This window comes from Delphinus delphis, chromosome 8 (assembly GCF_949987515.2).
Source record: "Delphinus delphis chromosome 8, mDelDel1.2, whole genome shotgun sequence".
Classification (NCBI taxonomy): domain Eukaryota; kingdom Metazoa; phylum Chordata; class Mammalia; order Artiodactyla; family Delphinidae; genus Delphinus; species Delphinus delphis.
Genome location: NC_082690.1, coordinates 14,324,373 through 14,338,685, shown reverse-complemented (window position 1 = coordinate 14,338,685; position 14,313 = coordinate 14,324,373). Strand labels below are relative to the sequence as shown.

The 14,313-nt window shown below is 35.7% G+C and overlaps 1 protein-coding gene across 4 annotated transcripts in view; it reads left to right on the top strand.

Moving 5' to 3' along the window:
* The window catches only part of ARHGEF12 (Rho guanine nucleotide exchange factor 12), a 144,400-nt gene that overhangs the window by 61,093 nt on the left and 68,994 nt on the right, over positions 1-14,313 (top strand). For 2 of the 4 annotated variants that reach the window (XM_060017778.2, XM_060017776.2), the window contains exons 2-4: positions 1,907-1,930; positions 3,458-3,543; positions 5,150-5,206. In XM_060017778.2, coding sequence (XP_059873761.1) covers positions 1,907-1,930; positions 3,458-3,543; positions 5,150-5,206 — 167 coding nt within the window. Of the gene's footprint in view, positions 1-1,906; positions 1,931-3,457; positions 3,544-5,149; positions 5,207-5,227; positions 5,234-14,313 lie in introns of those variants that run through there. The other 2 variants (XM_060017777.2, XM_060017779.1) reach the window with 2 other exon arrangements.

Below are 14,313 nucleotides of genomic sequence, written 5' to 3'. Positions count from 1 at the left end.
TCTCAATATCCAGCAGATGGTAGGGATTTTACAAAACCATGGGATTCTCTTGGTGATTTTCTTAGCTGGAGCAGAGGGAAGAATGAAATAGCCAGGAGGGCCGTTGACTTTGTTACTTGCATACATGCAACTGCACATACATAGGTACATACATATTTGTTTGTTTTACCACATACTTTAAAGTGGAATTTGGTGACTAGAGAAAAAGTATTGTGATGTAAATAAAGCTTTTCTTGAGAAAAGTTCTTTGTACTTTCTGAATATAGTAAGTCGATTATGATAAGCAAGTTATACTGTAGGGCGGTCCTTCTTTATCTTTTCATTCCATTTTTGTCCTCTTTCCCTTCCTTTCCATTCCCTTGTAAGAGAAAATAACTCAGGAAACTGGTTTACAGTCAGTAGTCTGGGAACTTCCAGATTTCTTTACCAGAATCTCTCTGGATGATGCAGTTTCTGACGCAAGCAGCATTGTTTTTGGGTAGGAGCTTTTATAATGGCTGTCAGGCCAAGTGGCTAAGGTTGCTAACTGCAGGTATTGTCCTTTGCAGAAATGCAGCTGGGAATTCTTTTCTGCCAACTTTTATGTTCATCTTTAAATTTAAATCCCATTCCCTCCCACCTCCCCCAACAAGTAAGGATGGACTACTTAGGAACTCTTATTTCTGAAGGTTTGGTTATCTTTTGTAATCAGTATATTCTCTAGAGCAGTGTCCTCTCTTTTATCCCAGAACCCCCTTTCCTTATTATCCCTAACTTGGTCGTAGAGTTAATATGCTATCGCTTATTAGGGAAGTTTTTAGATTCTCTGTCTTTTTCTTTGAATCAATTTTTATTTATATAGGAGGTAAAGGGATTTGTAATTAAAGTTATATTTAGACTAAGGTTTTTTTTTTTTTAAACTAAACTACCTCCATGCCAAATAAAATAGTCAGGTATCATTTTATGTTTATTTCTTACTACTGTTACTAGTAGCCGTAAAAAAATTTACTGATATTCTTAATAAGCCCTGTTCTTATCACCTAAATAATCTCTACATAAAATGTTATAGGTTGAGATAATTCTAAAAAGGACAGAAATGAGAAGAGGAATGGGAGGATGTTTGAGAACACTCTTTTAGACTTAGGTTAGCATTTATGTATAGCATCAAACTCTTATCAAGAAGCTTCCAGTAATATTTCCTTTAAAAAAGACAACCAGGAGAAAAGGCTGTAGTTCTTTTAGCTTACAAACTGAAAAAACATTTAAAGTACCTTTGTTTTCTACTTTGTTTTGTTTCTACTTTGGAATATATTTTTAATAACTGATAGTACCCCAGTGGTAATTTTTTCTAGATTTCTGGTATTACCTAAACATAAATAATTGAGAAGAATGATTTAATCATGATCAAAGGTTAGACACAGACCAACCAATAGAGCAGTAATAAGTATCCAGATATTTTGAATGGGGAAAGGTAAAGAAGGAACTTTTGCTAGGAAAACTAAATATAATATTTTAATGGTAAAATATTTCTCTTTGCTTAAGTTTTTTTAATCTGTAAAATGGAAATAATATCTTCGTAGTTTTTTTTTAGGATTAAAAAATATTACAAGTGAACAGTTTAGAATAGTGCTTAGCATCTACTAAGCTCTCAATAAATGTAGCTATTGCTATTATTATTTGAATTTTTAAAAAGAGAACCCATACTCAGGGACAGCTGATGGTAAATACACCTGCAATTTAAGATTTAACAAAGTAGTTAAGATGTTAAAAAATGGTATCCAACTCCACCTGTTTGTTGAATCTTGCTTTGGGAAAGTTAGTATAAGATTTAAATCCCTTATCCTGGTGTTGTAGAATGAATAAGCTTAATAACAATCTTGCAAGTGAAATAACTACATCTATTCTTTTTGTTTTTTCTTTGTTTCAGGTTTCCCCTCAAAAAACCTATAAGGTAAGTTGTTCAGTTGCACTTCATATGTTTAGGTTAAATTTTACTTAGACTTGTTCCTTCAAAATTATGGTACATTTTTGTGGTTTTAGAAAATGTGGATTTAAGTAGTTTAAAGTTTCAAAATGTTTTACAAATTTAAAATATAACAGGTGTTGCATATTTTTTCTGGAAGACAGCATTATTTTGATAACATTTCCAATGTTTTTAATATAAGCATTTTAAAAGTTTGTTCAAATTGATACTTAAGATCACTCCCTATGAAGAGATTTAATTTAAAAATCTATTGTGACTGTTTTCAGTTGTGAGTAGCTTGGGGAGTGTAAATGGATTGCCAGTTTTTGATGTGTTTTATCACTTGGGTAACTGTAACTGCCTTTTTAGTTAATGAACTTTGACAAACTGGATCAGTCTTAATTACCCTAAGACAGTAAAGGAAAAAATCCAAAATGTCCAAATATGTCTGTGCCTGTATCTCCATATTTATTCATTTCCTGGGGTTAAATGCTCTTCCTCAGTACTCGTTCTTCAGCATCTTTTTTCTCTTTCATCTTAATTGTTGTATGTATTATTTAAAATGTAGGTAGTATGTCATTCCTAATTATTACAGTACTTTTATCATTTCTAGTGATGGCATAGGCCAGGATACCAATGCTAATCTTGGCATTTCAAGTAATTAGAAGTGTATGTATTACAGTAGTGGTCTTGTTTGCTTCCCAGCCATTATCTGATCGAGTATAATTGGGTAGGTCATAGGAAAAATAATAATTCTTATGCCATCTGGGCCTTGGAAAGACTTCTGTGGCAAGAATTATAGGCAGGCTTTAAGAGAGCCTTGCCCTAGAGAACAAATGTATGGACACCAAGGGGAGAGAGCAGGGGCGGGGGTGGGGGGTGGGGGGGTGGGATGAACTGGGAGATTGGGATTGACATGTATACACTAATATGTGTAAAATAGATAACTAAAAAGAACCTGCAGTATAGCACAGGGAACTCCACTTCACTGTACAGTAGAAACTAACACAACATTGTAAAACAACTATACCCCAATTTTTTTAAAAAAAAAGCCTTGCCTAAGATTTTTCTTTTTTAAAACTGTTCTCATCCATGCTGTAGTTACACAGTGTTTTTGAACCTGGCCATAATATACATAGGGTTGGGGAATATGTTTAATTACTTTTAGGTACTGTTCTCTTATCTGTTAAATGGAAATAATAGTGATTAACCTGTGAAAACCACTAAAAGGTTTTAAGCAGTTATTTCTCAGAATAAAATAGACTTTATTACTAAACACCGCTCATTATTTTTAAGCACTTTTTATAACCAGGTAAATAGACTCTGTATTAAACATAGTATAGACTGAATTTTAAAACTTCTTGAAAAATATAAATTAGAGAGTTTTATGAGACTGTGTAAGGTAAACTGATTTCTTGGTTTCTCTTTGTAAGACACACTTGGGATTTTTAAATTAAGTTTTTATTCCAATTATTTCCTTATAATAAAATATTTAATTGCTTTTATTTAATTTAGGCATGGAAGTATTTTGAACCGAGAGTCACCAACAGATAAGAAGCAGAAAGTTGAGCGCAGTACATCACATGATTTTGACCCCACAGGTAAAGCGCTTTGTTCTGCCAAAGAATATTGAGAGTAGTGAAGTTTCCAGTAATAACACTTTAAGCTGCATGACCACCTGAAACACTCAGCAGTAGCTGTTTGATCTGTTTAAGACTCTCCTTCCTCTTCAATTACATAATATAAAACCTTTGCACTCAGGAGGAATACAAGCATTTTTAACTTTCAACACTATGGATTCCACTATGGAAGCATCGTTATAGACTCTATTATATTTTAAAATAATGATGATAATAGAAACGGTTATTGTATCATAATTGGAGATTTTGGTCAGACCAAGAACTTGGGTAAATCCTAGGTATGAACAGTAGTATGTTTATAAAATCAAGGCTATAATCAAGGCTTGATAACAACTACATATTCTGTAGTCATCTAAAAATTCAGGTGTGATCATGGTAAATTGGAGTATTAGATAAAATAATTTAAAATTGATGATCATCTCATTTTAGAATAAGCAAATGAATAGAAATCCCTTTTTCTTCAAGGAGTATTCTAAACTCAGACAGCTGTCTTTCAACCTCAGTAGTGTTGATCTTTCCTAGAGTTTTCATGCTGGTGGACTTTTGACTGTTTATATTCTTAATTTTGTATCTATAGGTTGAACCCCCTTGTAATATATAGGCCTTTGCTTTCCCCTTGTAAACCCACTCAGTATTTAATTTATAAAAATTGCTTGATAATTTTGCTTTTGTCATTTGAAACTTATTCTTTGTTCATATACTCTTTTATACTTGTATGTTCCTATGACAAAAGATGAAGTAAGTAAATGCTAAGGTCTCAGATACATAAATATATCTATTTTTAAGTATTTTCACTTAGAAGTAAAATTTTTAATTTTTAATGGAGTATTTTTTGTGTCTAATTAAGGCTGTTTATACTTTTAGTATAGACTGCTAGTTTATTTTGAAAAATATAAATATTATCTAGGAAGGGAAGAATGGGAGGTGAGTAGCTACTAAGTTACCTGCATCTTGGGTGGTAGGTGAAAAATCCCAGTCATCAATGTAGGAGGCTTTGGTGGTGGAAGTATGTAATATGTAAGTTCTTGCATCTCCATTAAGAAAAATCCTTTATTTCTGACACCTAATTTTGATGTCATAGGGCTCAGAGGCTTTCATTTATATGATTAGTTACTGTCTTGATAATTAGTGTCACATGTTTCTGCCCTGTGCTCATCGAAGCATTATAGTCTTGTTAGATTGACTTAACTCTGTATTGGTCATCTGTGATGTGCCTATCTCCAAAGACAGATTAGCAAAGTGGTATTCAGTGCCTCATAATGAGATTATTACAGCTTTTAGTGCTTTTGTCATCTCTACAATTGTCAGATGATATATTTTGTAGACTTTCCATGTATTGTTTTGTTACATATTTTTATTGCACTGTCTTTTCTTTGATAAATCTAAAATATGTCATTACCTGTGCTGTTCGTGACTATTCTAAGGGCTATCACCTGTGATGTTCATACTTTGTGTTTGCACGATTTAACTTGTTCATGATTCATTCTTTTTTCCCCCATGAATTTTTCCCCTTACATTGGTCTCCATATTTTCTATATCTCTCTCCTTTTCTCCCGCTCCTGTGCAGATAGCTCCTCCAAGAAGACAAAGTCTAGTTCAGAGGAGAGTAGATCCGAGATATATGGTAAGCTAATGTAGCCCGAGATATATGGTAAGCTAATGTAGCCAATTCAGCCTTGCACCTTGGAGCTTGCTTCATGCTGTTTCTTTTCTTTCTTTCTTTTTTTTTTTTTAACTGCAGTCTCTTTTGTGTCTGCTCTGCATGGCATGATCTATTGCAGGGAAAGGGAGCCTGGGGTTTTAATGTGGCTGTGATGTGGAAGCTTAAGGTTGCTAGAAACTAACATTGGAGAGTAAGAATAGGCACATTACCCATCTTCTCTTTCGTCTTGTTTATGTTAGGAAAGTGATTATCTCTAATATGTTTGGGTCAAGTTTCTCCAAATAACATGGATGAGCTTTGAATTCTTGGCATTTTCTTCCCATGTCCCGTTTGCAGAGTTTGGATCATGTAGAATTTCATCAGTGCTACCAGTCTTTTTCTCTAAGTATAGTACTGGTATAGTTTGATGTGTTAGCAGTTCTTTGGAATTTTAATTTTATTTTTAATTGTTTATTTTTAATTGCCTCATCATCTGGAAATGCTGTTCTTGTGTAATTTATCTACAACAGCAAAAATAGCCTAAGTATTTTATTTTTGTAGCATGAAGAATGTCTCTGCCTTTCATAAGTTTCCCTAAAGCTTATTCTGAATGGGAAAATTTCAAAATGACACCTTTAAAAAATAATCTTCGCAAAGAGCAGCTTTAACCTGAATGGTCAAGTTTTGCAACAGATGATTAAAACACTAATATTTCCAGGCTATGTCCTGTCTTCCAAAGATAATATAAACCATGTTTGTGAATTTCAGACATATTTTTCCTTTTCCTTTTCTTCTACATAGTTTTACGTGTCCTCTTTTCTTGATTTGGCATCTAATTAGTGTTTTGAGGAAAGTGGATAAGAGAAGCACTGCCTGGAACCTAGACTTTTTTTTTTTTTTTTTTTTTTTTTTTTGGTGGTACGCGGGCCTCTCACTGCTGTGGCCTCTCCCGTTGCGGAGCACAGGCTCCGGACGCGCAGGCTCAGCGGCCATGGCTCACGGGCCCAGCCACTCCGCGGCATGTAGGATCTTCCCGGACCGGGGCACGAACCCGTGTCCCCCTCATCGGCAGGTGGACTCTCAACCACTGCGCCACCAGGGAAGCCCTAGACTTTTAAAATAATCTCTGAAAGACCAGTAAGTTTTTTTTTTTAAAAGAAGAATCCAGATTTGGCCTCAAAGGAAAACCAGGTCTTCTCCAATAGAGGCTGAAAGTCTATCAAGTGGAAGTTTCCTTAGGTGTAGCTGTTTCCTAGCTTGATATACACATGAAAGGAAAAAATACATGAAAATGCCCCCTTTCTCTTTTAAGACACTTTATAATTTATATCTCCTGACACTTGAACACATAATGTCAGATACTATTTAGTACTTTGAGGCCTGTGTTTGATTATAAATCAGTTAATGCTTTTGTGTTAGATACATACATATAGTTCTTTGCTTGGGTTTATGTGACCAGTACTTTTTCTGTGTAGTTAAACCTTTTACAGTAGTTCAACAGGAAATGTGTACCATGCCCTATAGCATGTCAAGTTCATGCTTTTTCTTCCTTCCAAAGTATTTGGCTCCTCATAAGTTCTTGAGACCGTGTCTTTCTGTTCTATATAAAGAACTTCCTATGGTTTATTCTCTTCTTAGGAATGTGAACACTATCTTTATAGCACCATTCTTTTCCAGCAACCTTTGCAATGTTGTAATTTCATCTCCCCCACCATTTTCCTAGATCTGTGGTATGTATGCAAAAGCTTGCTGTTTGCTTTGGATGAGACTAACAATTTAGGAATCCATGACTAGAAATAGTATACTAAGATTTTTCTTACCAGAGATGGGAATATTAACACTAGTTCAGACATGCCATTGGCTTGGTAGTAATAGAAACATTTTAAGTGGTAATGGGGAAGTAAGGTGTGGCTTCTCTGTGTTTGTTTCTTGAGAACCCTTCAAATACCTTTTTTGGAAGGAACTGAGCCATGAGTTCTCAAAAAGAACTTTTGAGAGGGATGAGTTGATCAGAACAGAGCTAGCATGCTAAATTAAATCTCTTCGACATTACAAATATTTTATCACCTGTGTGAATGGACTTCTTCAGACTGTGTGCAGTTAGCGTGGGTGAAAAGGAATCTCTAGAGAGTTATGGAAAGCTTGGAAATACTGGAATATGACTGAGTAGAATTCATAGCAACTGGTGACATTGCTTTAGTGTAGGGTCTCTTAACAAGCCCACTTTTAACTTCTAAGATTATACATTGTCTTCTCTTGGGGTAAAATTGTTAGCTGGGTACTTCACACAAATACTAGTCATTCACTTACAAATTATTTATTTAAACTTTCCTAGCCATTTTTAGAGCCATTTTGTGAGATAGATTTACTTTGCTCATTTTAAGAGGAAACCAAATGTTTGTTTTGTATTCACTTCTTTGTTAAGTTTCTGCCCAGCGCAGTAGGTCAATATTTGTTCCTTTTCCCCTTATTTTCCCCTCTGAACCTTTTGGAGTCTGTTGACCATGTACAGGTATATTTTCTGATCTGCAATTCTAATGACGCTTAATTTTCTATTTTCCTTACTAATATCGTAATAGAGAAATTTTGTGGGGGTTTGAGGAATATGAGAGATTTAACAGGGCAATTTTGAGTTAGTCTACAGCTTCTGTCTTGGTGTCCTGAAGAGATTACAGCTGATGATATTATGTACAAGAAAATAAACCATGTCTTTTTGAAACTGTCTTAGTCTATTTCAAAAAGACTTCTGTAACAAAATACCAGAGGGGCTTCTATAACAAAATACCAGAGACTTGGCTTAAACAACAGAACTTCATTTTCTCACAGTTTTGGAGACTAGAAATATGCAGTCAGGCTGCCAGCACTGGTCAGGTTCTGGTGAGAGCTCTTCTCTGGGTTTAAAGACGGCCACCTTCTTGCTTTGTGCTCACATGGTCTTTTCCTTGGTGCAAGCATGTGTAGAGAGGGAAACAGAGAACAAACTGTTTGGTATCTTATAAGGATACTAATCCCAGCATGAGGGCCTCACTCTTATGACCTTATTTAACCCCAGTTCCTCCCCAAAGGCCTCATTCCCAAGTACTATCATGTTGAGAGTTAGGGTTTAAACATATGAATTTTGTGGGGGTGACACAAACATTTAGTCCATAACAGAAGTGAATTGTTAGGTCTTGAAATATCCAGGTTTGGATACTTCAGAGTGTCTTTTCTTTTAATTCATATTTCTTTTTATTCCAGCTTCTCATATCTGTCAAATGAAAACTTCTTGGTTTGATTTTTACTCTCACCAAGTTATTATTCTCTGTTCTTTCTTCAACCTTGCAAAGAGCATTCTACATGAACCTTCTGTGTCCTCATAAATCACTCACTTCCTAACCTCTTAAAATCTGAACACATACTATCTGGAAGGTGAATCAAAATATCCAACTTGAAAATTTATGAACTTTTTCTCAGTTCTCACCTTTCCCTTGTGCCATTAGGCAATGTTGATGCCCTTTCTTTGGTGTATATAATATTAAATCAACCTATTTCTTTTCTCTTTATAATGGTTTTGTCTTTTCTGTACTTGCTTTCTTTTTCCTTCTTATAAATATAGGCATGACTCAAGTTTCTGTCCCTGATCTTTCTCCCTGTTTCCAGTCTCATATTTATAACTGTTTGCTGAATCCTTGCACTCTAACTATCCTTAAAATCCAAATGAGCAATCTGGAATTTATCATTGTTAACTATGGCTGGAAATCAGTCTTCCCCTTGATTTCCCTGATTCTTTCAATGACTTGGTCATTTTCCCATTTACTTAGTCTTATTTTCTTAAATTTATCTTTGACTTCTCCGTTTCTCTTGTCCCTTATTGTCAACTACTTGTCAGGTTTAATTGGTTCTGCCATCACATTATTTTTCACCCCCTGCTGTTTGGTTTCATCTCCACTGCTTTGTTCAGTTTGTCATCATGTCATTAGACTATTTTAATAGACCCATAACCTTCTTTCATGTTTATTTCACATTGATTCACTTCCTTTTCTCCATTCTACTGTATTCAGTCAGATGAGTGTTACTAAAGTAAGGATTTGGTCATTCACTTTTTGGGAAAGTACAAATAGTTATTAAGATATGCCATAATTTGTTTCCAATTCATCATTCTCCATCAATCTAGTACGGTTCACCCAAAGGTACCAGACTGTCCTCCAAATTTTCCTTTCCCAAATGTGGCTTGGTCCTCTTTCTTTGCTCATGCCATTCCCATTGTTTTGAATGGATTATCTCCTATAACTCGCTATTAGAATTCTCCCCATCCTTCACGGCCTAGGTTCAAATACTGCCTCTTTCATAGGGCTTTCCTAGGTTTACCCAGTTACTTTTGTTGTCTCAACTTTGACATCCTGCTTTGTATCAAGTTATTTGTATTTATATTCATCTTTGCATCTCCCATAATGCCTGACACACTGGAGTCACTCAGTTAAGTGAGTTTTGAATGAGTGGTTGTTGAGATTGGGATGAAGTATTTTAGTAAAGAGAATTGATGGAATACAATGTTGATTCATCATAATTGGATTTTTCTTTCCTTTGAAAAATTTTAAGGTAGAAGAAAATGTAACTTTGAAAAGAGACTTACTGTTGGTTATAGTCTAAAAGAATGAAATCGGCATGCTTGGAACTTAAGCCTCCTCTTGCTGGCAGCATTATGCATTTAGAATCAAGAAACTTCTTAATCAAAGGATTATCTGAGGTCTAACTCATAAAACATGATGTCTGCCAGCAGTTTAAAAATGAGCTGTTTTTATGGAGTTGCACATGGTCTTTCTCCACACCCTTCCCTGAAGCTAATTTTTAAGAGGTGAGACTTAGAGAAGTTTGGTCATGCAATAAAATCAAAGGTGAAGAAAGACTAATGTGCTTTTCCTAAAGTAAATGCAGTATGAAAGGTTTAGCATGTTGCCTTGCATTTTCATTAGTTTTCTGTTTGGCAATATAGTTGTTGCATTGTTCAAGGAATGTATTACAGTGAAACTTGAGAGTACTTTTTCACCTTTTCAGAATACCTTAAAGACTTCTTCCCCTCCCCACAGCAAAGCATTACAAAGACTTAATTTTTTTCACTTTCAAAATACAATCCTTGGTAATTCACTTCTGAGTAAAAAAAACAGTCTTTTTTATATGGGTTTCAAATGCTGCATTGGAAAGGGGGATCAAGGTGGTAGAGTAAGAGGATATGGAGCTCATCTACTCCTAAAAACATGAAAAATACATCCACACGAGGAAAAATTCTCACTGAAAACTAACTGGAATCTGGCAGAAAAACTCCTATACAACCAAGGCTACAAGAAAGATTCCCACATAATTGGGTAGGATGGGAAGAAAAACATCAGGCTGAGATCTCTGCCCTTAGAAGGGAACTAAGAGGAAAAGGGAGATAGCATGGGTGGACACTCACCCTGGGGAGCCACAGACTGGGCATCCCAGTTCTGGGATCCTGTGTAGAGGAGACAGGCCTCCTTGGCTGCTTGGAGAACCAGTGGGACAAATAGAAAGGCTGGAGAAGCCTAGACTCGACTTGTGAGGAGTATGCAGGTACTGGCTTGCCATCAAAACACATATTTAAAAGGAACAGAGCCAGTTGGAGCCTGACCATCAGAGATTCTGCTTCAGAATCTTGAGATTCTGAACTTGAGAGCAGTTCTGAACAATTTGAGAGTAGACTCCACCCCTGACAAGGCGGTGACTGCCACTGAGTAGAGAGGAAATCTAGCCTTAGACCCTGTGCAGCCGCTAGTTCCCCCAACACCAGCCACACTCCCTATCAAGGTGATAGTGGCTAGCATACCCTGAGGAAAAATGTGGCTGGCATCTACATCAAGTTCAGCCCTCACACCAGAGACAGTGGCATATACAGTCTACAGTGGGATGCTCCCAAATAAAAACATCCCTCAAGACCACAATGGATAACTGTTTCACCTAAATTCATAGAGACAGAGAACATTAAGTAAAATGGTAAGGAAGAGGAACTACTCTCAAAAGAGCAAGAGAAAACCCCTGAAAAAATAAATAATGAAACAGAGATAATCAGTCTACCAGATAAATAATTCAAGAAGTTTGTTATAAAAATGCTAAATGAATTAAGAAAGAGAACTGATCTAAGCACAGATCATTTAACATGGAACTAGAATCCATAAAGAAGACCCAATAAAAAATAGCTAATTCAACTTCTGAGATAAAACGCACTCTAGAAGCAACGAATAGCAGACTGAATGACACAGAAGAATGCATAAGTGATCCAGAGGATAGAATAATGCAGATCACCCAATAAAGCAACAAACAGAAAGACAAATAAAAAAAAATGAAAGCAACATATGAGAACTTCGGGATAATATAAAACATGCCAATGTTTATATTAAAAGGGTTTCAGAAAGAGGAGAGAGAGAGACAAGGGGATCAAACATGTATTTGAAGAAATTATGACTGAAAACTTTTCGAACCTAAAGAAGGAAACAGATACAGAAAGTACAGAGGGTCTCAAACAAGATGAACCCAAACAGACCCACACCAAGACATATCATAATTAAAATGGCAAAATGTAGTTAAAGGTAAAGAGAGAAGTCTAAAGGCAGCAATAGAAAAACAAAGAGGTGTACACAAGGGAATCCCCATAAGGCTATCAGTTGATTTCTCTGCAGAAACTTTGCAGGCCAGAAGGGAGTGGCATGGTATATTCAAAGTCCTGAAAGGCAAAAACCTGCAATCTAGGGTACTCTACCCAGCAGGATTATCATTTAGAATAGAAGGAGAGGTAAACAATTTCTCAGAGAAGCAAAAACTAAAAGAATAAAGCAATACTAAGCCTACCGTAAAAGAAATGTTGAAAGGTCTTCTCTAAATGGAAAAGAAGTAAGAATCTACAGGAAAGGGAAAATCCCAATGGGAATGGTAAATATACAGTAAGGATTGAAGATCACTTTTAAAAAATTGTAAAAGCAACTATAAATACAATAAACAGTAAAGGGATAAGCATGAAGATATAAAATATGACCTCAAAAACACAAAATGTGTGGGAGAGGAGTAAAAAATGTAGATCTTTTAGAATGTTTGAACTTCAATGATTATCAGTTTAAAGCAAGTAGATACAATTATGGGTCAACATATATGAACCCAGTGGTAACCACAAATCAAAACCCTACAGTAGAGGGTACTGTAAAAGAAAGGAAGAAAGGCATTCAAGCATACTACAAAAGAAAATCATCAAACCACAATGGCAGAAACAAAAAGAAGAGGAAATGAACAAAGAACTACAAAAACAACTGCCAAACAAGGAATAAAATGACATAAGTACATACCTATCAGTAATTACTTTAAATGTCAGTGGACTAAATGCTCCGATCAAAAGACATAAGGTGGCTGACTGGATTAGAAAACAAGAGCCTTCAATATGCTGCCTACAAGAGACTCACTTCGGGGTGAAAGATGTACACAGACCGAAAGTGAGAGGATGGAAAAAGATATTTCATGCAAACAGAAACAACAAGAAAGTGGGGGTAGCAATACTCATATCAGACAAGGTAGACTTTAAGACGAAAGCTATAATGACAGAGAAGGGATAAAGGAATCAATACAAGGGATTATACAATGAAGAAGGGATCAATGCAGGAAGAGGGTATTACACTCGTTAAGATACACACACCCAGTATAGGAACACCTAGATATACAAAGCAAATACTAACAGATGTAAAGGGAGAAACTGACAGTAATACAATAATAGTAGGAGACATTAACACCCCACTGTCCTCAATGGACAGATCATCCAGACAGAAAATCAGTAAGGCAACAGAGGTCTCAAATGACACAGTAGATCACTTTGACTTAATTGATACCTACAGGACACCACATTCCCCCCAGAAATGTAGAATACACATTTTTTTGAAGTGCACATGGAACGTTCTCCAGGATAGATCACATACCAGGTTACAGAACAAGCCTCAACAAATTTAAGAGCATAGGAATTATATCAAGCATAATTTCCAACCACAACAGTATGAAACTAGAAATCAACTACAGGAAAAGAACAAACATGTAGAGACTAAACAATATGCTACTGAAAAACCAATGGGTGAATGATGAAATCAAAAAGGAAATTGGGAAATACCTTGAGACAAATGAAAATGAAAACACAACTTTCCAAAATCTATGGGGTGCAGCAAAAGCAATTCTAAGGGAAGTTTATAGTGATACAGGCCTTTCTTAAGAAACAAGAGAAATCTCAAAAGACAACCTAACCACCTAAAAGATTTAGAAAGAGAACACACAAAGCCCACAGTCACTAGAAGGAAGGAAATAGTAAAGATTAGAGAGGAAATAAATTAATTAGAGATAAAACAATAGAAAAGATTAATGAAACCAAAAGGTGTTCTTTGAAAAGACAAACAAAATCGATAAACCTTTAGCCAGTTCACTAAGAAGAAAAAAGGATGCAAATGAGAAATGAAAGAGAATAAAAACAAAAATAAACAAATAGGACCTGTTCAAACTTATAAGCTTTTGCACAGCAAAGGAAACCATAAACAAAACGAAAAGGCAACCTACAGAATGGGAGGAAATATTTGCAAATGATGTGACCGACAAGGGCTTAATTTCCAAAATATACAAACAGCTCATACACCTCAACAACAACAACAAAAAACAACCCGATTGAAAAATGAGCAGAAGGCCTAAATAGACATTTCTCCAAAGAAGAAATACACATGGCCAATAGGCACATGAAAAGATGCTAAACATCGCTAATTATTAGAGAAATGCAAATCAGAACTACAATGAGGTACCACCTCACCCTTGTCAGAATGGCCATCATTAAAAAGTCTACAAATAACAAATGCTGGAAAGGGTGTGGAGAAAAGGGAACCCTCCTACACTTTTGGTGGGAATGTAAGTTGGTGCAGCCACTGTGGAAAACAGTATGGAGGTTCCTCAGAAAACTAAAAATAGAATTATCATATGTTCCAGCAATCCCACTCCTGGGCATATATCCAGACAAACCTATAATTCGAAAAGATACATGCACCTCTATGTTCATAGCAGCACTATTCACAATAGCCAAGACATGG